This window comes from Odontesthes bonariensis, chromosome 9, assembly GCF_027942865.1.
Source record: "Odontesthes bonariensis isolate fOdoBon6 chromosome 9, fOdoBon6.hap1, whole genome shotgun sequence".
NCBI classification, from domain to species: domain Eukaryota; kingdom Metazoa; phylum Chordata; class Actinopteri; order Atheriniformes; family Atherinopsidae; genus Odontesthes; species Odontesthes bonariensis.
Genome location: NC_134514.1, coordinates 38,579,588 through 38,603,831, shown reverse-complemented (window position 1 = coordinate 38,603,831; position 24,244 = coordinate 38,579,588). Strand labels below are relative to the sequence as shown.

Below are 24,244 nucleotides of genomic sequence, written 5' to 3'. Positions count from 1 at the left end.
TCTTAGCTAGGAAATTGTTTTTGAATTGGCTCTATATGAACGAATTGGATTATTTTATGAATTATGATTATTATTAATTAATTGAATTCCAATTGGCTTGAATTGGACTTACTATCTAAGTGCCTTGAGATGACATTTGTTGTATTTGGCGCTATATAAATAAAAATGAATTGAATTGAATTGAATTGAATTTAACGTTTGCTGGCTACGATTTCGGCAGACACACACTGCAAAAAGCCAGCTTTCAAAAACAAGGAAAAAAAGCACAAAAATTATGTGTATTTTTCAAAACAAGTAAAAATATCTAATCTCAATTAACCCACAAATACCTTAGCATTAGTGTATTTTAACTAATAACAAGTACATTTTTCTTGATTCTAATTAAATACACGTGGCCTATTTTCTCAATATATTGTAAAATATTCTTGAATTAAGTAAATGCTAGAGCCATTATCTTGACATAGTGTGTATGCACTAGACCTTATATTTCTTGAAACCAGCTTTGAAACTGTTGATATTCTAGCTTCAAGCATGTACTTACTCAAAACAGGTCCTAAAATCTCTAACAAGCTGTAATATCTTATTTAGATAATTAAGGACAGAAACACTTCAAACAAGTGAAACAGTCTAACATAAAAACCGCTTACTAAGAAGAACTATCTTATCGGACAAAAAATAAGCATATATCCCTTTGATCTAAGATATTTCTTTTTACTTAGATTTCACTTTTTGCAGTGCAAATACAGTACAATAATATTCTATTGACAAAATACAACCAATAATAATATTGAATCCTACCTGTGAAAGGTAATCCCCTGATCATGGCCGGTCGTGGCCGCGGCCACGAAAGTCATGGCCGGTCGTGGCCGCAACCGCGGCCACAAAATGCGCTAGCCCTCTCTCAAGTCCTGGCTGGTTCTATTGGAAACTCCGGCGTATGCTTTCATAGTACGTCTTACAGGCCGCTGGAAAACAATTAAATGAGAGTGGAATTAATAAAAATCAAACGTAAGTCACAGTAACATCAAGCAAGGAAGGAGAACCAGTAAAAAAAAAAAAAAAAAAAGTTACTTACACAATTTCGTCATTATCAGCATCGTGTAAATCTGGACTTGCGGACATAGCTCCTAGCAAATAAGAGGTGACGGCCTCGTTGTGAGGAGAGTTTAGCCTGTGAAAACAAATTATATCTATTAACGTGTCCATTTCCTTATACAGAAGAATGAAAGCATATTATTTAAATCTTACCCTTGCTCCGGATCGTAGCGCCTAGGATTGGTCTCCGAGTTGGGAAGTCGGCGTACGGCTTCCTGTAAATTACAAGACAAAAAAATACACTTTAATAAAGAAACTTACACTGCTTCTGTTGTTCTTTTGCAAGGCTACTAGGCTAATTTTAGCTTGGGCTACCAACAAAGGCGTGGTTTTATAGTACGTTTAGCTTAGCAGCTAGCAGTCAAACATACTCTTACCGCAATCTTAGGAATGTGCACCCGTCTTCTTTTCTTGGAGTTAGCCTCTCCCGCACAGTTTTTAGACTCCAGAGCAACCAACCGATCCTCAATGGACAGCAACCTGGAGTTAACGGCACTGAACTGCTCGTTCATGTCAGTAGCAACCCGACTCAACTGACGAGACAGTCCGCTGATGGCAACCAACAGTTTGTTGTGGTCGGTCTGCGGACCGGCTGGAAGTTGGTCGCGTTCAACCAGAGGAGTTGAGGCAGGAGAGCTAAATGCGAGACGCCGTCCAGCCATTGTAGCACACAGGAACTGGAGATGAAACCTGTTTGGGTTTCCCGTTTGAGTTCTGGATGAACATGTATGGAACTTTATACTTGTAGGCTATATTCAAAGGTAATGTCATGCTTACCACAAAACAGGAGATGTCTTCATCATCTGACTCTGAATCACTGGAGTCCAGGAAAAGATGAATGCTTTGGTCATCTGCTGTTTCATCTGGAAAACAACCCATGCAGAACATACAGTTATGCATTATAATGCCATTTTCGAATTTAGTTAGTAATTATTATTACAATAGCCATAACTGTGAGAAGCAACCACATTTTAACTAGCTGTTTCTAACATCACATGATACCATAACATGTTTCCATACAGATATTAAAAACATAGGTTCATTTTATTTCTTTATTTATCCTAATTCATCCTTTATTTTTCTTTGAGGATCACGTTGTGGTCCCTGCTCCTGATTTTCCTTTCAGTATGTGTGGCGTGTGTGTGTGTGTGCGTGGCTTTATATGTGAGTGTGCATGTGTCTGTATGTGGCCTTGGGTTTCACTGCTTTGTTTTATCTGAAAGGTCGTTGTTCCATATTTTCTTGGATGAGAAGTGCTATATAAATAACGTCTGATTGATTGATCGATTTAGTGCACTAGATTAAAAACTTTCTGGTCATCTCTAATGGAACGTCTTCCGATGAACCAAAACACCTAATTACAGAACATTTCATTCATCCCATTCATATCCTTTTTCTTTCAACCACAGGCAATGACTGAGCACAGTTCGAATTTCCATCACGCCACCTATTGGCGTCCTCCTCCTCCTCCCCCCTCAGGTAGCCCTTGTCCCCCAAGCCGTTAGTGCCCCCTTTGGGATCTCCTCAGCCCCCACTCACCATGGCCATCGCTTGGCAACCGAACCTTGTTTCCCACATTCACACAAGTCCTCATACTGTCCCAAAAAAGGCTATGGACAGGGTATTTTCTCCCCGTCCAGGCCTCATGTGGGACAACCTGAAAACATTCATATATAGGTCATATATTATATATCATATAAAATATTAGGTTAACTAATGCATAATATAATGCATAATATCAAATCAAATCAAATCAAATTTATTTGTATAGCACATTTCATGTACAAACAGTTCAAAGTGCTTTACATAAAATAAAAGCATTGCAGCAGGGAGTGCAAGAAGCATTAAAAATACATAAAATAATATAAAGAGAAACAAATAAAATCATTTAAGTGAATTTAAAATCAGGCAACAGTCTAGATAAGTTAAAAGATATTTCATGCATAGACACATGAGAACAGAAATGTTTTTAACCTGGATTTAAAAATGTCTACATTTGGTGAAAGTTTAATCTCCACTGGCAGTTTGTTCCACTTGTTTGCAGCATAACAGCTAAATGCTGCTTCTCCATGTTTAGTCTGGACTCTGGACTGGACCAGCTGACCTGAGTCCTTGGATCTAAGAGCTCTGCTGGCTTTATATTCTCTGAACAGATCACAGATGTACTTTGGGCCTAAACCATTCTGGGATTTGTAAACCATCAGCAGGCTTTTAAAATCTATTCTGTGACTGACTGGAAGCCAGAGTAAAGATTTTAAAACTGGTGTGATGTGTTCAGATCTCTTTGTCCAGGTTAAAACTCTAGCAGCAGCGTTCTGGATGAGCTGCAGATGTGTAATGCTCTTTTTGGGAAGTCCAGTTAAAAGAGCGTTACAGTAATCGAGTCTACTGGAGATGAATGCATGGATGAGTTTCTCCTGGTCTTTTTGGGAGAGGAAACCTTTAATTCTGTTGATATTTCTGAGATGGTAAAAAGCTGCCTTGGTGACAGCTTTGATAGGGAATTGCTTTAGCCAAAATTAAGTCTGTGTGCCTGCACAGATCTTTATTTTGGCTCACTAAGCTGCCCTGTGCTCACTGTTTTTAAATGCGCCATAAAAACAAACCTTGACTTGTCTTGTTATGGCTCAGTCTTTGCTGCAGCTGTTATTCTCCTAATGGCCTAATTTATTTAAACCTCTTTGCTTCTTTGTTAAGAAAGCATATTAAATGTTTCTTCGATCTGCTGCAGTTAAGTAGTTAAAGGCAGGGTAGGGGATCTTTTTCTGGAACATTTTTTTACATATTGCCTGAAATACTCTTCACATCCCCATTGCAACCAATTAATTAAAATTTTTGACACAAATATGAAAAGTTTTAGTGGCCTCTAGAACGTACAATCTAGGACAAACAGAATCCAATCATTGTAAACGGACCGTTCACAATGATTGGATTCTGATGCATCTATCAAACTGCAATCTGCTCCCCCCCCCCCCCCTGTGTGCGTACCCTGCTCCGTGAACATCCAGAAGCTTGGCAGGAAGCTAAACTAGAGCCAGCTTGGCTAGCACCTAGCATTATTAAACGTATAGTTAGCATAAACTAAATACTAAATACTAAATACGGCAACGATCGATGCTTGCTGTCAGAACAGCGCTCGTGCACCTTCGTGCTCGTGCGCGTTCATGTACTCTAGAGGCGTGCCTTCGGGGGGAAAGTGAAGAAAAAGGTTGGGACTTTTTACCTGTGTATTTTCAAAATGCAGCTTCGCTGGACTCAAAATCCAGGATCTCCTACCCTTCCTTTAAATGATTTAGTTAAATAGTCAAATGGTTTAGTTTGAGTCTAAATATTGGTGATAACTATTGACTATTGAATTGGTGAAAAGAGGCAAATTTAGAGCAGCTAAAATTTTAAAGTCAAGTTAATATCTCCTAATAACAATAAAGGCTAGGCTTTAATAACTTTAAGATGATATCAAATTGTTTGACATCTGACTGTCTGGCCGTGATATTAAATCCTGATCGTTTAACCTTATGTCATATGGTCTGACTGTCTGATCTCAGTCCTGCTTCAGGTGGAAAACATAGTTTCAATATGTTGATTTGTTTTTGAATTAAAGGAGCAAATCTCCTAAACACTCTGCTTGTGTATTTGACTTTAGCTCTTTAACGGAGCTATTAAATTTTATTTCAGCAACAATTTGTATGAATGTCTCAAACACTGTTCTTCTTGGATTTATTTTGGATCTCATCACTGCGATTTTTGCATTGTAAAGCTGTTTTCAGTTTATCTACATACTTGAGTGTGTTTCCCAATCATATGCATGTTAAAATAGATGGATGAATTAATACTAATTGCTCTAGTACAAAACTAAACCCCCATTATAATCATTATATCATTATAAACTCAGGCCAATGATCACTCAGAGTCTGTTTGGATTGTTCTCACTCTCAGGGCTGAATGAGAGAAAAAAGGAAGCATGGTTGAGAAAAGACAATCTTAGGGTGTGCGCATTTATGACAAAGAGAACAACTATAAAATTAAATTGGGAATATTATGGCTCAACAAGCGTTTGAGGCTTTTCATTATTCATTATTCCTGTAATGCTGCTGCACAGCTGATCTTTAGTTAGAAACCTCAGGCCTCAGGCCAAGCCTCCAAATCTGTTGATTTTTTCTTATAGGTCTCTTATTAGTGCGTTGATGCTGAAAAAAAATTGTTAACTTTTGTCAACAAACTTTGGGATCAAATATATCATATTTCAACTTTTTCCTTCTGTATTATGCATGTGCTTGATTCTTAGTCTCTCGTTTGTTTTGAAAACATTTTGAACACACACAATCAGCCTCAGTGGAGCAAACTCACACACTCTTTTTCTGCATTTCTCCAGTCCAATTTATCTGTCCCTCGTTTTTCTTCTCACCTCGGGACCATTTTCTTTCATCTTTCATTCAATTTTTGTGACATATTCACACCATAAAAATACTGTTTTCTCCCCCCTTTTTATCTATACCAACCCCAATATTTTGAAACAGAACCACTTGAGATCTGCATGATATGTGCAGTAAAATATCAATCAAGCAGGAACCCCACCCCACAGTTGCATGAAAATAAACCAAATTCTGTCCCTGTGTCCTACAATTTAAATTTGTTCAGTCAACCTAACTCAGTTTCGGGATTTAGACTGCTTCGCAGCCCGGAAGGCCTCAATCCTTCGTCCCAACTACCGTCAGGGGAGAAGCCCTTCCGTCCCGGAATTCCACTAATTTTATTTTTGTAGTCGACCCGGTTCCTTTTCGGGAATTATAAACTACTTCGTCACACGTAGCTATTCGTGCACGGAAACCTCTTAATTTTGAAGACAAGTTCCCCGAATGGTATAATCATTTATAAAATGAATTTATCTTGTCTTTTGTTTGTTCGAATTCACTTGTCAGGACACTTATTCACTTTCCCTGTGTGAAGCTGTTTATACTGGACGTGTTACCATTCAATGCAAACATCAGACAGTACATTAACACTTGGATTTACCATGACCAGAGGACAACTCAATTCAGACAACTTCATTTAGGTTACCCAATATGCAGAAATTTCACATTTAGTCATTAAGTGGTGTTCTGCTCACCTTAGTTCTGGCGCCTCAAATTGTCTGAAAAAAGTCGTCCCTCCAATCACCTCGAGCCGTCCTCCGAGCCCGCCAACCTCGTGTCACGGCACCATTGTTAGATTTGGTTCTTTTAGTTGGAAGCTCAAGAACGGACCGGAGAAATTCAAGTGAAAATGAAGTCTTTATTGGTAGTCACACGTCAAAGCATATCAGCGCTGGGCTCAGTGGGAAAGAATCCCCGCAGGAAGTCTGTCAGACTGCGCCTCGATTTCCGGGTATCATTTGTATTTATAGCCTCATAGGTTGGACTCACACTCGACTGAGTATGATTGGACATGAGTAAGTTCAACATGCTTCGTCATATTCCTAGCCTGACTACGTCATACTCACGATTCTAGTCAGAATGTGAGTCTGATACCGCTCAATAGAGTTTTGAGTATGGGGCTTGTTTCAACCGAACCAGGAGAAAAAATGCCTCTTCGCTCAATTGGATAGGCCTACAACCAATCAGAGCAACGTAGTATGTGACGTAGATTAAGCAACATACACTTGTTGTAGGAAGGACGGCAAAAACATCTTTTCTATCGATAAAAGCCTTTATTGCGTTCCTCTGTTCGTCTTTCAAAATGAATGCAATGTGGAGATCCTGTAGAACAGACTCGATGGCAGAATCTACACACCCTAGCTCTCCAGCGGCAGCCATGTTTGTTTCAAACGAAGTCAAACCAAGCGCTCTTTAGTGACGTAGTCGATAATGTCCCTGTTGATCATCTGTCCATCATCGTATAAAGCCCGCCCTGGCAATCTGATTGGGTCGACCGATTCTTGGTCGGGCATAATGATTTCCCAACTGAGCAGAGCCAGACCCAACTTCCCAAAACTTTTATGGGCGGGGCTAAGTTCGGCTGGCACCCAGGCTATCATATTCCCTGGATCAGCCCAAAACAATGTGTGTGTGTGAATCTGCCCTTGCTTTCCCAGGCTTTCCCAATTGTTTTGTCTTTCTACTCCTGGATCACTTTAGGTCATAATGGATAAGTACTGAGACTTATTTCATTCATAATGTCTAAGAACAAAGCCAATTTTTACACCTGTGTCTGAACGGTCGGTCACTGGGTGCATTTCTTCATGTTCTTCCACCACTTCTATTTCTGGGTCCTCGGACTGCATTTCACGTTCATCAATCTCTCCAACTCCAGGTTGTACACAACTCCCGCCGGTTGGGTCATGACTGGATATCAGCAGACTCTGTACGTTATCATACCTGGCCCTTTTGGATTTTCTCTCCCAAACTCCATTTTTGAAATAGCGCCTTCTGTAGTCATAATACTGTGAATGAGAGAGTTCATTGTTGCAATGTTCACAGAAGCGCCGAGGTCTTTCCTTCCGTCTTGGGACTTCCATCTTTGTACAAACAAGAGTTTTACAGGCACACCTTTTATATAGATGCGAGCCAGGGCGAGCTTGTCTCGCGAGTCCTTCCGTATAACAATAACCTCGCATGTGATTGGAGGAGCCCGACAAGCCTTCTACTCCTCGTCCAATCACGAGAGAGGTCATGGTCATGCCTACTTGCACGACTAGCACATAAACAAAGAAAGCAGACATTCCCACCCATAGTGTCTTATTCTTATGTGTAGCCTTAATTCTATTGTTACTGTTCTGTATTTTTTATTCTTTTTTATGTTATTGTTGAGTGTTGTACTTTGAGAGCAAAGATTAACCAGAGTCAAATTACTTGTTTGTTTACACCAACCTGGCCAAAAAAGCTAATTCTGATTTTGTATATCTTTTTTACATAACATTTGCCATTGCTAATGACATACACAGTAGTTAATCGATCATACTTTCATTAAATAAATCAATTCAAGCTAAAATGTAAGATTCTATAATTAGGCTATACTTAGCCTGATCTATTTGTACCAGAGATTTTACCTTTTAGAAAAATCTCACCTGGGATATAACTCCCCCTGCAACCCTGATTTGCATTTGTATAGCCTCCCCTAGAATTCGGAGCAGGGGGTCATAGGGGGATGACTGCCAAGCCAGGCCCACGTCAATTTTCGGCAATTCACGGCAGTTTTCTGCATTGCCTGCAAATTGCCGTGAACAGCCGTAAACCTGAACTTTCACGACAATCTACAGTGCCGCATACTGACGAAAATCCCACTTTTCATGCAGTGATAAGTATTAAAATCATTGAATTAAGAGATTATCATTTAACTTTTTTTTTTTTTTGAAAGGTAAAGGCAATAAAAATGAAAAAAAAATCAAACAATCAATACTAATCCTTTTTAATACATGAACAAAGTTTTTTTTTTTTTTTTTTACAAATCTTTTATTCAGGAACAAAACAGATCAATACATGTTCCTTAAGAAAGTAAATATATATTAACTTGAAATAAAGAACACAGAAGAAAGGCACTCTTTGTACAGCGTGAATGAAGACATCTGATACAAAACAGACACAGCAAGTAAAAGTTAGATTGACCAAAGGATTATCCCCTTTCTTTTTTAGCGATACTTTTGAGTATAAAACGAGATTTAAAGTGTGGAAATCATTGCAGTAGGTACTTTTTTTAAGAAGGGGAGAAGTCTAGTTATAAAAGCCTCTCCAGTACCAGCAGGTACAGTTAAGGCCTGCTGCAATGAGCAGGATGACCAGCAGGGTGACGAAGAGGCCCAGGCCAATGATGGTGGCAAAAACAGCCCAGACCAGCGTCCTTTTAGACGTGTCAATCAGAGGTGACCTGAGGGCCATCCGGACCCGGCGTGCCCGGCGGCGGTCTTGAGGAGGATAGCGTGCCAGATTAACACTCTCCATGTTCAGGGAGCGGACGAGGCACGCTTTCTGGTGGCTCAGCTGGTCGAAGGTGTGTTTGCCATGGTAGCTGCCCATACCGCTCTGACCTGGAAGGGGGGCATACAAGAGCTCATGTCTTCTCAAGAAAAGATGGTAAGATTTCGGATCAGAGGTAACTGACTTTTTTTAGTTAATGAAGCTCACAAACACATACAAAGATGCTAAAAGGGAGGAGTAGGCTGCACTACTTAATTGTGGCTTTTGTAGAAGGAGCTCATCTGATGGTACACCAAAGAGTCCAATAAAAGTACAGGGATCAACAGTTAGACCTGAAGTTGCTGAATACACAGACAGAGTGCAGTTAGACTTGAACATGACCAAAATGTGTGGAAGAGAGTAGGAAGTGTGTGCTTACATCTGTCACAAATAGGGTTAACCGCTGGGTTAAACCTCCCAGTTTTCCTTTATTATTGTCAATTAAGAACCTTCCACGTCAAATATATTTGTGTACAGCTTTGATACAGTTCCCCTAACATTAGGCTGGGTTTTTAGGATTGCATCAAGTGATGATGGCTGTGGTAGTGAAGAAAATTGATTCAAATGATTCTGTATGAAATGTCTGACTTGTAAGTATCTAAAAATCCTAACCTGATTAAATGACATGAAGATGCCATCCTTATACAGCATCCTAACATTCTACAGTATATGTGTAATGTAACCCAGGTTACCGTCAGCAGTTATTGGTGAAATAAATAAATATGATTTAAGATTAAAATCTTAAATAGTAAAATAAATAATGCACATGTGTTTATTTAGATCTAGGAAAAAAAAAGTGTTTTCTTGTTTCATCTCAAGTGTGGTGAATGTGCCTTTCTCAAAGTGTACAAGATCCAGGTGACACGAGGAGTTCACGTGATGTAACACAGCGAATCAGGCGCCGTCAAGATGTATGTGTCGTTTTTAGTTTTTTTTGTTTCTCTCTCTCTACCGGGCCGATGGGAAGGCAGCTGCATGCTACCTTTTCGCTGGACATGCACTTCTTTTTTGAGCAGAAGAGCGAGCTATTTAGACTGTTTTGTCATTGTTTTCCCCGGTGTGGAGAGCGAGCCCCTCTTTTTTGTCGCTGTGGGTTGATTAGAGGACAGCGTATGCTGCAAAGAGGACGAGAGAGCGCGTGAGGGGTGTAGCCACTGTGGCGTTAGCTTTGGCCATTAGCCACGTTAGCTTTGTTAAATTTGTTTTGTGAAAATACACACTGCTGAACTCCTGTGTCCCTGTTTCTTTAAAAGTGTAACCTGGACTGATTGTGTGTGTAACGATTGAGCCTCTGGTGAGTAAACTTTGTTAATGTTAGTCTCATAGACAGACTAAAAGAATGTGCATATGCTAGTGGTAATATGAGATAAAGGGGCATTGATTTCATGTATGTTTTGTTTAAAAACATTAAATTAATTAATATCTGTTCAAATGTTATGGTATTAATTGCATTGCCCTCGCCTCGTGTTTTCTCTTGAGTGAGTGGCGGTAAAAAGGGAAGAATGAGCAGTGATGGCTCAGCCATTTTGTTTCATGTTAATATTGAAAAATGCCAGTTCATTGATGGACAGTAAAAGTGGTTATGAATGAATAAATATGTATATATTTGCTTATATGCAGAGGTATATTTTGTTACAAGAATGTTATAGTAACCCTCTTTTTGGCCCTTGTAGGGCGGGTCTTTTTGCTGTATGATTTCCTGGGTTCAAGATCTGCATGGAAGACTCTTCCTATTCTGTAAGGTGGATGAGAACTCAGTGGTTGTGGCGAGCCATCCAAAAAAAAGAAAAAAACAGAACCGTGGCCTTCTCACATCATGAAATACAGTGGTAAACCAAAGCTGAACCGACAAGCAATGCCAAATTTAGCTTTGGGTAAATGGGGGGAGGGTCATTGCTTTTTAAACATGGCATTTCTTGAAGATCCTGCATGCACTGAAGCTCTTTTGCATATGAATTTACAGGTTAGTCTTACAGAATACTGTAAAATACTGACATACTGAACGTATATTATCTTCCATACTTACAGTATATTCAGTGTAGCAACTGTTAAACCCCACTGCCTAAGACTCAATCAAATAAAAACAAAGCCAAATGTTTTTGAAAGTTTCCTTGGACTTCGAGTGTGTTTACAAAGTGTGGTAATGTGAACACAAGTACCGCACTGCACTGCAGGCTCAGTCATCCAAAGCAGTATATGGATCTATGTTATTCAGCCTTATCAGCAGCAATAGAGCAGTGTAAACAAGAGAAGAACTGTTGGCACTGTCAAGGATTGGACGCAGAATCAAACATCCAATTCTGACCGATACAACAAAGCTGTACCGTGGATGCAGAGCTGGAACGAAACTAAAGGCAAAGAGGCACAACAGGAGGTGGAGGTACAAACCTTTTCTGCCCTCGGTGATTATGGGAAACGCTAACTCACTACCAAACAAGTGTGATGAGTTAGAGGCGCTTGTGCGGAACCAACGGCTGTATAAGAAGAGCGACAACACACCAGACTCGTGTGGACATTCACAGCCGTACGAGCGGATCGAGACCTGAGTACGAGCGGCGGTAAGCGGAAAGGCGGGGGTGTTATACTGTTCTTTAATCAGAGATGGGTAAACCCCCGCAATGTGACCGTTAAGGAGAGGGTTTGTTGTCCAGACATCGAACTGCTGTCAGTTGGTTTCCGTGCATTCTATGCGCCCAGAGAGTTCCCATACACAGTCGTCATCGTTGTTTACATTCCACCGAGGGCGGCACCTGTAACGGCGTGTGACGTCATCCATGACGCCGTTGCTAGGATACAGACCCAGCATCCTGAGGCATTCATTGCAATCACAGGAGATTTCAACCACGTCTCTCTATCCTCCTGCCTGACTGGCTTTGTACAGTAATGGCGTGTTTCCACTATGCAGTCCGGTACGGGTCGGGTGAGAACGGTTTGCTTATTTCAGTGTTTCCATTACCACGAAAACGTACCGATCCGTACCGTACCGTTACCATTTTCGTAACCCTTCTGCTTGGGGTACCGAGCACAAAGGACCGGTTCCAGGCTCTGCTCTCCGGTGTTGGTGAGGAGGCTGTGCAGCGGGAGCTCGATGGCGCTGTCCCAAACCAAAAAGTTTTCCAGCTGATTGCCGCAAAAATGGCAGAGAGTTGTTTCAACCAGACCGCGAGCCGGTGTGGTATTAAGCTGAAGAAGCTTGGAGGTGGTTCCAAATTATGGATGTTATTTGTTATTTGCTGTTATTTGCTATTTACGCTTCGGCACGCACTCCGCCCACCCCTGAGGGTCCCCTTTGTACAGTGGGAACGCAAGCTGACCCCAAAGCGACCCGACCCGACCCGTACCGTTCCAAACCGACCCGTACCGGACTGCATAGTGGAAACGAGGCTTATGTGGACTGTCCAACACGTGGAGAAAGGACATTAGTTCTGTTCTATGCTAACGTGAAGGAGGCTTAAGCTGGATTTACAGTTGACGCGTCTGTCACGGCGGTGGCAGACCGTGATTAATTGATTTTATACCAGACAGAAATAACAGCAAAAAGGTTTTGGAATGACGTGTTTGAATTCATTTCAACTTCGTATGTCCCACAAACTGACTACTGGACATGCACACATTGCGATGTGGATGATGAAATGATATATCGTAGCCCCAAAGTGAACCATGTGTTAAGCCGGATTTACAGTTGACGCGTCTGTCACGGCGGTGGCGGACCGTGACGTCAAAATGACGTATCAGGCCTGGCGCTTGCCTTGAAAAGACGGCGCAGCGCATTGTCGTGCACCAGTCGATTTTTGTAACTTGGCGGCGCCGAGCACAACGAACCGGATGGACCAATGTGAGACCAGGCTCAGTGAGGAGGTGCGTTTGTACAGACAGCTGTACGAAACTGCAGTGAAACAGCACAGGGAGCACGTAAACTCCCAAAACTGGTGCACAGAGATGGGCAGAACTTTGGGGAAAGAGGGAGAGTTCTGTAAGAATGTGTGGAAGAAGCTACGGGACAGATACGTGAAGGCAAAGAAGAGGGCAGAGACTCAAAAAGTGGTGATGCCGGGGGCTTCAGACCTTCACCTCTTTTAACTGAATTAAAAAATTCAAATTATCCGAATACTGCAGCAGTATAATTAATGACAGTGTTCCTGCTCTTCATTGTTTTCTTCTCCACTTTCGTGGTTGTAGAGTAGCGGTAACCTTAACGTAGCAGCGCCACCTCTGTGACGGAGAAAATTGCAACTACTGGCGCATCGATTTGCGCCACTATATATTGCGGGCACGAAATCGTGACGTCATCAATACTGCTCGCGCTAGCAGACGCGGCAACCATGCTAGAGCCTTTACAGGGCAGTGTCTCTTTCACCACTGGGTAGATCTGATCACAGCATGGTCTATCTACAACCCACATACAGGCCTTGTGTACAAAGACTTCCTGTTACTACCAGATCTTTCAGGAAGTGGTCACCAGAGGCGAGTGATGCATTGAGAGACTGCTTTGATGTCACAGACTGGGCTGTACTGCTGGAGGAAGAAGAAATGGACATTGACATGGACAGGAGGGTCAGCACCATCACAGACTACATTAACTTCTGTAGGGACACTGTGATTCCAGTCAGGACTGTAAGGTGCTATCCTTCCACCTCTGCTGCTGCTCCCTCCACCCCCACCACTACAGCTTCTTCCTCTATACTGCTTCCACTGCCCTGCTGTACTTCCACCTCAATGGCAACCTGCATCGCCAAGCCTCCTCCTCCGCCTGACTGCACCTCCACCTCTGCAGCAACTGTCACCAACAGGCTTCTTCTGTCCAGCTGTACCTCCACCTCTAAGGCAGCTTCCATCCACCAGATCTCCTGAGCCAAGCTACACCTCCACCTGTGCGGCAGCTTCCACCACCAGGCATCCTGAGCCCAGCTGCACCTCCACCTCTACAGCAGCTTCCACTGCCAGATCTCCTGAGCCAAGCTACACCACCTCTACGGCAGCTTCCACTGCCAGATCTCCTGAGCCAAGCTACACCTCCACCTCTGCGGCAGCTTCCACCACCAGGCATCCTGAGCCCAGCTGCACCTCCACCTCTACAGCAGCTTCCACTGCCAGATCTCCTGAGCCAAGCTACACCACCTCTACGGCAGCTTCCACTGCCAGATCTCCTGAGCCAAGCTACACCTCCACCTCTGCGGCAGCTTCCACCACCAGGCATCCTGAGCCCAGCTGCACCTCCACCTCTACAGCAGCTTCCACTGCCAGATCTCCTGAGCCAAGCTACACCTCCACCTCTGCGGCAGCTTCCACCACCAGGCCTCCTGACCCCAGCTGCACCTCCACCTGTGCAGAAACTCCCACCACTAGCCCTCCTCAGTCCACTACAACCTCTGTGTCCAACTATAGAGGAGGTTGGAGCTGAGCTCAGGAGACTTTAGTCATGGAGGGCTTCAGGCCCAGATGGAGTCTGTCCAAGGCTTCTGAGGGACTGTGCTGGTCAACTAGCAGTCCCTCTTCAGAGGCTCTTCAATATGAGCATTCAGATGGAAAAAGTCCCAGTGCTGTGGAAAACTTCTTGTCTCATACCGGTGCCCAAATTAGGGCAACCGGTGGAGCTGAATGACTACAGACCGGTGGCTCTGACATCTCATATCATGAAGACCTTGGAGAGACTTCTTGTTCGTCACATGAGATTGCAGGTTGCTGAGGCTCTTGACCCCCTCCAGTTTGCCTACCAGAAACACACAGGAGTGGGAGACGCGATTTTGTACATGCTGCATTGGGCATATGCTTATCTTGATGTGCCTGGTTCATGAGAGTCATGTTCTTTAACTTCTCCAGTGCCTTCAACATCATACGGCCTCCCATACTGAGAGACAAGCTGCTCGGTATGGGTGTGGCCCCCTCCCTGACATCATGGATTACAGACTATTTGTCTGCCAGACCACAGTATGTCAGGATGGGGAAATGTGTTTCTGGAACACTGGAATGCAGTACTGGTGCTCCGCAGGGTACTGTTTTGGCTCCTTTTCTTTTCACCCTGTACACATCGGCCTTCAGGTACAACTCAGAGTCCTGCCACATTCAGAAGTATTCTGATGGTACGGCTGTTGTGGCATGTGTGCATGGTGGACAGGAGAAGGAGTACAGGGACCTTGTGGAGGCCTTTACTGACTGGACCAAAAAGAACTGTTTGCTCCTGAACACCACCAAAACCAAAGAGCTGGTGGTGGACTTCAGGAGATCTAAAACTCCATACCAGTCAGTCTGCATTGATGGAGGGGAGATAGAGACTGTTCAGACCTGCAGATACCTGGGGGTGGTGCTGGATAATAAACTGGAGTGGTCTGCCAACAAAGACGCAGTGTACAGGAGGGGCCAGAGCCGTCTCTTCTTCCTGAGACGGCTCAGGTCCTTCAGTGTCTGCAGTGATATGATGTGCATGTTTTATCACACTATCACTGAGAGTGCACTGTTCTATGCTGCTGTCTGCTGGGGGAGTTGCACTACAGACACAAACTGTAGACGCCTGGACAAACTGGTGAAAAAGGCTGGTTCTGTTGTAGGCAGAAGGCTGGACCCTCTCAGTGCTGTGGTGGAGCAATGGATGAGGAGGAAGTTAGATTCTGTTTTGGAGAACAATAAACATCCTCTCCACAGCATGCTGCAGGACAGAGGAGCAGCTGCAGTGAGAGGCTGCAGGACTGAGAGCTTCAGGAGGGCCTTTGTCCCCACAGCCAGAAGGCTTTTTAACAGGGACTGCTGACTTCTTCTCACATTTATTCATTATTTGATGTATTATTATTATTGTTGTTGTTGTAATATACAATCATTGTAATTATATATATATTTTTTTTAATTCTGAGCTGCGTGACTAATTTTGAAATTCCCCCCACTGGGGGATGAATGAAGTATTTTTCTATTTTATTCTATTTATCTTGTTCCTTTGTAACACAATTCAGTCAGATTAATATGTTGTATTTACCTTATTCCAAGATCTGGCACGGACCATATAAGTCCTGATACGTACTACCTATCTTTTTCACATGACTGTAATAATAATAATAATAATAATCAATTTAATTTGTACCGCACTTTTCATAGCAAAATCTCAAAGTGCTTACACAGTTGAACTAAAATCAAAAAATAAAATCAACATCATAAAATCATAAAATCATGTGGAGGCAGAGTAGGCTTGCTTAAATAAAAAAGTCTTCAAGCCTCTTTTAAAATCAGTCAGTGATTGTGGAGCTCTCAGGCAATCCGGGAGGGAGTTCCAAAGACGGGGGGCAGCCACAGCAAAAGCCCGGTCTCCCATGGTCCTTAATCTGGAGCGAGGAAGGTGGAGTAGGTTGCATTCATGTGATCGTAGGGATCTGGAGGGTGAGTGTGGGGTGAGAAGGTCCTTCAGATAATCCGGTGAGGTTCCGTATAAACACTGATGGGTGATGAGAGCGATTTTGTATTGAATTCTGAAGGTGATAGGAAGCCAGTGGAGATCATGCAGAATAGGTGTAATATGGGCCGATTTACGGGCCCTCAGAAGGATCCTGGCTGCGCTGTTTTGGATATATTGGAGCTTCTGAAGATATTTTTTATGTATTCCAACAAACAGAGAGTTGCAATAGTCAAGCCTGGAGGAGACAAAGGCATGGACGAGGGTCTCAGCATCAGAAAAGGAAAGAAACGGACGAATTTTGGAGATGTTGCGAAGATGAAAAAAACTGATTTTAAACAGATGCTTAATGTGGTTTTCGAGTGTAAGATGGGAATCCAATCTAACTCCAAGATTTGTAACTGTATTGGAAAGGGGGATGTTTTGTCCAGCAAAGAAAACAGTCGTCAAAGTTGAAGATTGAACCTGGTGAGGTGTTCCGAACAACATGGCCTCAGTTTTGGAGCAGTTTAACCGAAGAAAGTTCTGATTTAACCACGTCCTTATCTCCTCCAGGCACGTAATGAAGGCATTGAGAGGAGGCGATGATGATGATGCTCCAGTTTTAATGTATAGTTGAATATCGTCGGCAGAGCAGTGGAAGGAGATATTATGTCTATTGATGATTTGACCCAAAGGCAGCATATACAGGGAAAACAGCAGGGGCCCTAAAACTGACCCTTGTGGGACGCCGCAGGAAACAGAGACAGCCTGGGACTTGGCCTTGCCAAGGCTAACACATTCCAGCCGATTGGAGAGAAAAGATCTAAACCAGTCCAGAACAGTGTCACAAAGACCAACCTCCACATGAAGACGGTGTAGTAGGATGTGATGATCCACCGAGTCAAACGCAGCGGTTAGGTCAAGGAGAACAAGGAGAGAGGTAGACCCAGTATCCGCTGTCATGAGTATGTCATTGGTAACTCTCAGCAGAGCGGTCTCAGTGCTGTGAGCAGAACGAAACCCGGACTGAAATTTCTCGTACAGAGAGTTTTGTTGTAGATGGAGCAGCAGCTGAGCGGCAACAGCTTTTTCCAGCACTTTAGACATGATGTTGTATTTACCTTATTCCAAGATCTGGCACGGACCATATAAGTCCTGATACGTACTACCTATCTTTTTCACATGACTGTACCTTTGTGTTCTCTACAAAGTTTAGGTTACATTACAAGTTGTGCTTAAAATCCATACCATGTGTTAATGTTATTAGATAGATCGATAGATAGATTATTTACTACATATGAATTAATCCTGGTAAAATATTTTAGGAGAAGTTTGGAGTATTGCAGCAACATAGCAAAGAAAGAAATGTGTCTTTCCTATGACAAATTAAGAAGCTTTTTTAGAAACGCATTGTTTGGAGACATGCATTATTTGAACATGCACGTAATAACACACTTTGTGTCATTATTCTCACCAACGCCACCAAACGGGAGAGAGCTGAGTGTGTAGTGCATCATAACATCGTTGACTGTCACTCCTCCACTTGTGGTTTCCTCAATCATCCTTTTAATTGCCTTAGAGACACAGAGGGAAGGAAGAGAGAGTGACATCAGGATGAGCTGCAAACAAATACCCGCTTCATGATTTCTGTGCCTCACCTTCTTGTCAGAGCAGAAGATGTAGAGAGCCAGGGATTTCTCCCTCTCATTGATGAAGTGAATGGCATCATCCATATCACTAACAGTCACTATGGGCAGCAGAGGGCCAAAGATCTCTTCCTGCATCAGCCTGGAATGGGGGGGTACGTCCTTCAGCACTGTTGGGGCTTTCAAAGGAACATCAGTGTTTATCAGACTGAGATAATAAACAGATACATTTGTCTACATTTGGCATTGAAAATGCTTCCTCCTACCAATGTAGCACTGTGAGGAGTCACTTTGTCCTCCCACCACAGGAGTATAACCCTCCATCAGACTCATGATTCTACTGAAGTGCTGCTGGTTGATGATTCGACCATAGTCAGCTGAGCATTTGGGGTCAGCACCATAAAATTCCTGGGATGGATCAAAGGGATTGAAAAAGCTCCACATTGTGTCACTTCACAAACTTTGAAAGCTTAAGGTCAGAACAGTTTACAGCTGAAGTGTTACCAGTAGAGTCTGACGGATGCATTCCACCACCCGGCCCTGGATGCAGGGCTCACACAGGATGTAGTCTGGAGCAATGCACGTCTGGCCACAGTTGACAAACTTCCCCCACGTGACACGACTGTACACAAAGCGGCTTATGTTCATGTTTAATATCTTTCTTCAAAGTGTATTCAGTCTAAAAAATATTTGAACAATTTCATAAAGCAGCTTTTAAGTCACTGAACAAATGTTGTTGCTTAGCATACTGAAAAGAATGCAAATTGATGCCTGCTGATGTACTAAATCCAACTGAAAATGCAGTTTTATTTTGATAGAAATATAGTCTTTTTTTTAACTTAAATGGCTAGACATCAGCTCTGTCATTTAAAAGCAGTAACCTACAGAAATGAATGCCATTTATAAGCATTTTATCAATTCTTTCACCAATTTCTTAAAGAACTGCAGACTTACTTGCTACAGCAGTTAAATTTAGTGCCTATTTACCAGCTTTGATTACTAAACCTCCACTCTCTTTGATTTCCAGATGATTTAAACATCCTGTTACCGGCAGGCAATCCTGATGTCACAGTTCTTGTCAATATAGCAGGGGCTCTTCCCTCCCAGTTCCAGAGTCACCGGCGTTAGGTGGCGGGCTGCAGCTTCCATCACCAGTTTCCCAACTGTGCTACTTCCTGTGTAGAAGACATGGTCAAACCTGCGCCTCAGTAGCTCCTGTGTCTCTGATGCTCCCCCCGTCACTACTGGGTACAGATCCTGGAAATGAACGGTATATTTCATTCTTTAAAAATCCATATATTCATTAACTTACTTCTTTTATCTTTGAACATATATGAAACACTGGGTAACTGACAAAAAGATGAAAAATATTTGAATAAAAGGATGTTGTTAATCTTTGGGAAGAATGTGAGCATTCCAATATAATGAGACCACTTCAGAAATATCTGTGATGTGCTGTGTTGTGTTGATATGAGGCTTTAACATCCCAGACATTTTGCCTAGCATCTTTCCATCAACAATAGCAGCTGGTGTACCTTGTCCAGATAGCGAGGCAGCAGCGCACGGAGCAGGAGGGACGAATACTCGCTGAGCTCCGATGGTTTCACCACAGCTGCATTGCCTGTTTACAGAGAACACAGGTTTCTATGAATGGGATGAGATCACTGAGTGATGCAAAGAAACTAAGTAGGGGGATGAGAATGCAGAGTGGGAGGCAGTCAAATGGAGCATGAACAGCAGAGAAGCAGGATATTTCTCTCACAACAACCAGGAAAGGGAGAGATGAGTAACAACAGAAGACGAGGTGGAGATTAAAGAATAGTTTTGACAGCTTGGATGACAGTTGAGTAAGACACGTAAAGGTCATAGTTTCGTCCTTGTAATATTTTTAGATTGATGTTTGAAATGAGATGATTTCCTTTAAAACAACAACTTTAATTGAAAGAGCCCACAGATCAATGAAATCTGGTAACAAATAAATGCTTAGTTTATCTATACCTCCACTACTGATCATTGCTCAAAAATAAACAAAATGAATGAACTAAAAACTTTATAGATGTGGGTTTAAAGAAAGATAGCCCCAGGCTCAAAAGCTACTCCAAGTTGTCCCCATATGTTTCACACAGGAAGTTTAATTCAATTAAGCCTGCAGTTTCTCTTTTCTTGTACGTTTGGATGATAGGCCTGACTTAAAATCACTTACATGATTGATTGTGTCATTCTGACATGGTGCTATTTCCAGTGCAGATGCCCCTTCCTCAGGTATAAATGATTTCAATGATTTCAGTGGTGTAAGATTGACCTCTTTTGCAGAAGAAAGAAAGGTCTATTTCATTTCTCATCAGATGTAATAGCAGGTAAGAAAAACTTAATATGAAGTTCAGAAAAACTTCCACCACAATTGTACAAAAACTGCTGTTTGACAATATGAATTGGTCTAGGTTTGTTTGCAGCTCCGTCTGTGGAGCACTTACTACTCATCTGGCAAAATCCACTTAGCTTAATGGTGCTATGGGCAACGATCCCATTGACTAGATGTGACAAATTTAGAGAGACAGAGCCTTGCAGCTGTAATAGCTGCGAAAAGGGGCTCCAATAAACAATATTGACCTGGACATTTTTAAAAAAGAAGTTAAAATAATAATACCAAAAATGATATATAAATCCAATTTTATGCCAGGTTCTACAGCTACAAAATAGAAAAATGCACAAGTGCATTTGGCACTCAGTATTAAGTTAGACACCAAACAATGCTGATAAAAATGTAAAACAGAGGAATTATGCATATATCAAGCACCATAATTTAGAATTTCATCTGTTCAAAAACCACAATCCCAATCCATTTCTAAGACTGTGCTGCTCTAAAAAACTATTGTGATTGTAGTTTCATTGAACTGCATTACATGAGACTTCATATAAAATATCTGAAAAATGCAGCATTTCGAAACGTGTAATGAGAGTGTATTATTTACTACGGTATTCATTATTTAGCATTTCTTGACTGAAGGGCCAATGCAGCAGCTCAATAATTGTGATGACCAGGTCCTGTTCATGGTCTCACTTTGGAGTCTTTGGAAAACATTTCTGAAGCTATTTGTGCCATTGAAAGTAACACATTTGAATGATCTGAGATTGCAATCAAATTGAAGGACTGGAGAAAAAAGGACTCCCTACCTGCTGCGATAGCTCCAACCAGTGGCAGCAGGGTGAGGGCCCAGGGGTAGTTCCAGGCCCCAATGATGAGCACCACTCCCAGGGGCTCTGGCTGGATATAAACTTCATCTGATATCGTGAGGATGTTCTTCTCCACCGATCGAGGAGCTGCCCACTCTTTAAGCTTTTCTATGGCCAGCTTGACTTCGTTCTCAATGCCAATCAGCTCCAAAAGTGGAGTGTCATATTGACTCTGTGGGAAGGCCCGCATAGTGGTCAGTTAAGCAAGCAAAATGGTTCACAACATACAGTGGTGAGGCAGTCTCTTTTGGGTTTTCTCACCCTGTTGATGTCCTGTTTGAGAGCGGTGGAGATCTCCGTCTCTTTCTCTGTGATCATCCTCTGCAGGCCATGAAGCTGCTGCAGTCTGAACTCCAGGGGCCGAGCCCTGCCACTGAGGAAGGCCTCCCTGGCCCGCTGCACCACCTGCCTCTCCATGCAATCACCTTCACCATTACAAGTGATAATCCATGGTCTATTAAATAATTAACTATCTGCTTGAAATTACACAATGAACTTGATCTCTCGCTGCATTTTCACAAGGCCCTCCTTAGTATTTTATGGCAATGACCAAATATCCCTGTCCCCCCATCCACCTCCTCCATGTACAGTATCCAAATAAATAAGCATTAAATGGCCAGTTATTTCCAAACCATAAGGAAAGTTGTAGACTTATAAGAAATGCTTTGGCGAAAAGGAGCTGAAGTAAAATATTTTAAATGTATTACTCAAAACCTATGTCACGAATGAAAGCATTTTGAATTTTCCATCGCGCTTTCCGCACATAACAGTTTACAACTGTCACTGCCATTTGTTCTCTTTAACAAATCACAAGAACAAGCTAAGTGGATCTTAAATTGGGCTTTTGATGATATAAAAATACTAAATTCTGTATTTTTTAAATAAAGCGTCATTGTATAACCTCCTTCAAACTTATATAGACCACAACAGATTTTATAGAAAACATTTTCCCCATCTGAAATTAATTTTCTTTTCCTCCACAAAGAATCCTGCATTTAAATCCTCATTTGATGTCAGTTTGCATTTAAATGAATGAGTTATTTGTGTCAGCTTATTGAACGGGAAACCGGACTACAGTCCAAAGTGACTGGACCTCGGATTCATTTTCTTCATTGCGTCTACGCTTATATGAAAAATAAATTATTATCAACAGCTTAACAATTCAAACACGAACACCGAACATTGTTTAAGGCGTTAAACTTACCGCAGTCCCGGGAAACTTAGGTCAGATTCTCCTTCAGCTACTCAGTCAAATATTAAGTATATATTATATGAAAGTATAAATATTCCGTCAGTGAGCTGATGTCAGAGCGGCTCAAATGACCGGCGCGCTGAGCTGCAGGCTGACCAACTGACTCTCTTTGTGCACTGTTCATCAGTCACGCTGCTGCGGGATCAGTTCACCGGGGAAACTCACTCAGTGTGACCAGGCGCTTCCATTTATCTGGCCTCAAACATTAAGACCCTGTGACATACAGCCCAGCGTCTATTCCACTCACCACCTTTAAATGAAATGATTCCACCTCATGCTCATGCTCCTATTTCTACAGCTGCAGCAGGTCAGAGGGCAGGGGCGATTTTAGGATCTGGTCTTTAGGGGGGCCCAGCCCCCAGTGCTCACAGAGGCACATTATTTCTCACTAATTGAGGCAAACTAGTACGTTTATAAATTTTGGAGCCATATTAGTTTTGCTTTGAGTAGTGTTTTCCCCTACAACATTCAATTTTGACCTCTACATTTCAAAAGACTGTGGCTCGACAGGGATAACAGAGAGCCTGAGACAAATATTGAAGATAACTCAACATTTATTTTGGGAGTAAAGAGTTAAAACAAAAACAAATAAATAAAATGGTCACTAAAATAATGCATCCTTGAGCAAAAAAAAAAAGAAGTGTTTTTGCATAATATAATATTTTGAAAATGTGCTGAGCCAGGGGGTGCCGAGCCATCTCACGGTTGTGCCTTGGCACCACTAAAAATACCCTAGCCTCGCCCCTGTAGGAGGGCAATCCGTTTCCATAGCAGCCAAGTCAAGCAGGCAGGTGAGAAATTAATTTTAATAAAAGGTCACTAAAATATCATCAAAACAATTACTGTGAATTAAAGGCGGGGTACGGGTTCTTTTTCTGGAGCATTTTTTTTACATATTGCTTGAAATACTCTTCACACCCCCATTGCAACCAATTAATTAAAAGTTTTGACACAAAAATGAAAAGTTTTAGTGGCCTCTAGAACGTACAATCTAGGAAAAACCCTATCCAGTCATACTGAGCGGACCGTTAACAATGATTGGATTCTGATGCCGTCTATCAAACTGCAACCTGCTCCTCCCTCCCCCCCTGTGCGCGTACCCTGCTCCGTGAACGAATTACGCGTCCAGAAGCTTGGCAGGAAGCTAAACTAGAGCCAGCTTGGCTAGCACCTAGCATTATTAAACGTATAGTTAGCATAAACTAAATACTAAATACTAAATACGGCAACGATCGATGCTTGCTGTCAGAACAGCACTCGTGCACCTTCGTGCTCGTGCGCGTTCATGTACTCTAGAGGCGTGCCTTCGGGGGGAAAGTGAAGAAAAGGGTTGGGACTTTTTACCTGTGTATTTTCAAAATGCAGCTTCGCTGGACTCAAAATCCAGGATCTCCTACCCTACCTTTAACTGAATTGGATTATTTTATGAATAATTATAATTACAATTAATTGAATTCCAATTGGCTTGAATTGGACTTTATTATCTAAGTGCCTTGAGATGACATTTGTTGTATTTGGCGCTATATAAATAAAAATGAATTGAATTGAATTGAATTGAACTTTGTTAGTTTAGCAGATAGTGTGGACTACAATCAAATGTTATAAACAACTGACACCAGTCTTCTTATTTCAGCAGCAGAAAGTAAAAACCCAATTCAGATGATACATTTACAGACATGTACATTAAAAATGCACATTTTACAATATTGTTTGGAAATAAAAGTGATTTCTG

At 42.1% G+C, this 24,244-nt stretch overlaps 1 protein-coding gene across 2 annotated transcripts; it reads right to left on the bottom strand.

Moving 5' to 3' along the window:
* Positions 1 to 8,601: 8,601 nt before the first annotated feature.
* LOC142388670 (aldehyde dehydrogenase, dimeric NADP-preferring-like) lies at positions 8,602 to 22,572 on the bottom strand. 2 transcript variants are annotated; one of them, XM_075474197.1, is made up of 10 exons: positions 22,465 to 22,572; positions 21,522 to 21,685; positions 21,201 to 21,432; positions 19,562 to 19,647; positions 19,075 to 19,283; positions 18,531 to 18,648; positions 18,293 to 18,434; positions 18,039 to 18,205; positions 17,855 to 17,954; positions 8,602 to 9,094 (listed from the first exon to the last, which is right to left on the bottom strand). In XM_075474197.1, the coding sequence occupies exons 2-10, from the start codon at positions 21,675 to 21,677 to the stop codon at positions 8,781 to 8,783; spliced, it is 1,524 nt and encodes a 507-aa protein (XP_075330312.1). In that variant the 5' UTR covers positions 21,678 to 21,685; positions 22,465 to 22,572; the 3' UTR covers positions 8,602 to 8,780. The 2 variants fall into 2 exon arrangements, with proteins under 2 accessions (XP_075330312.1, XP_075330313.1); XM_075474198.1 differs by lacking the exon at positions 22,465 to 22,572 and having other exon boundaries at positions 21,522 to 21,757.
* Between the last annotated feature and the right edge of the window lie 1,672 nt (positions 22,573 to 24,244).

What these genes read in the sequence shown, in the direction of transcription:
- LOC142388670 (XM_075474197.1), bottom strand. Translation starts at nt 21,677, where the DNA reads ATGGAGAGGCAGGTGGTGCAGCGGGCCAGGGAGGCCTTCCTCAGTGGC. An exon ending in TGCCTCGCTATCTGGACAAG is followed by an intron (nt 19,284 to 19,561) that starts GTACACCAGCTG and finishes GTTCATTTCCAG; the next exon opens with GATCTGTACCCAGTAGTGAC. An exon ending in TCTTCTGCTCTGACAAGAAG is followed by an intron (nt 17,955 to 18,038) that starts GTGAGGCACAGA and finishes TGTGTCTCTAAG; the next exon opens with GCAATTAAAAGGATGATTGA.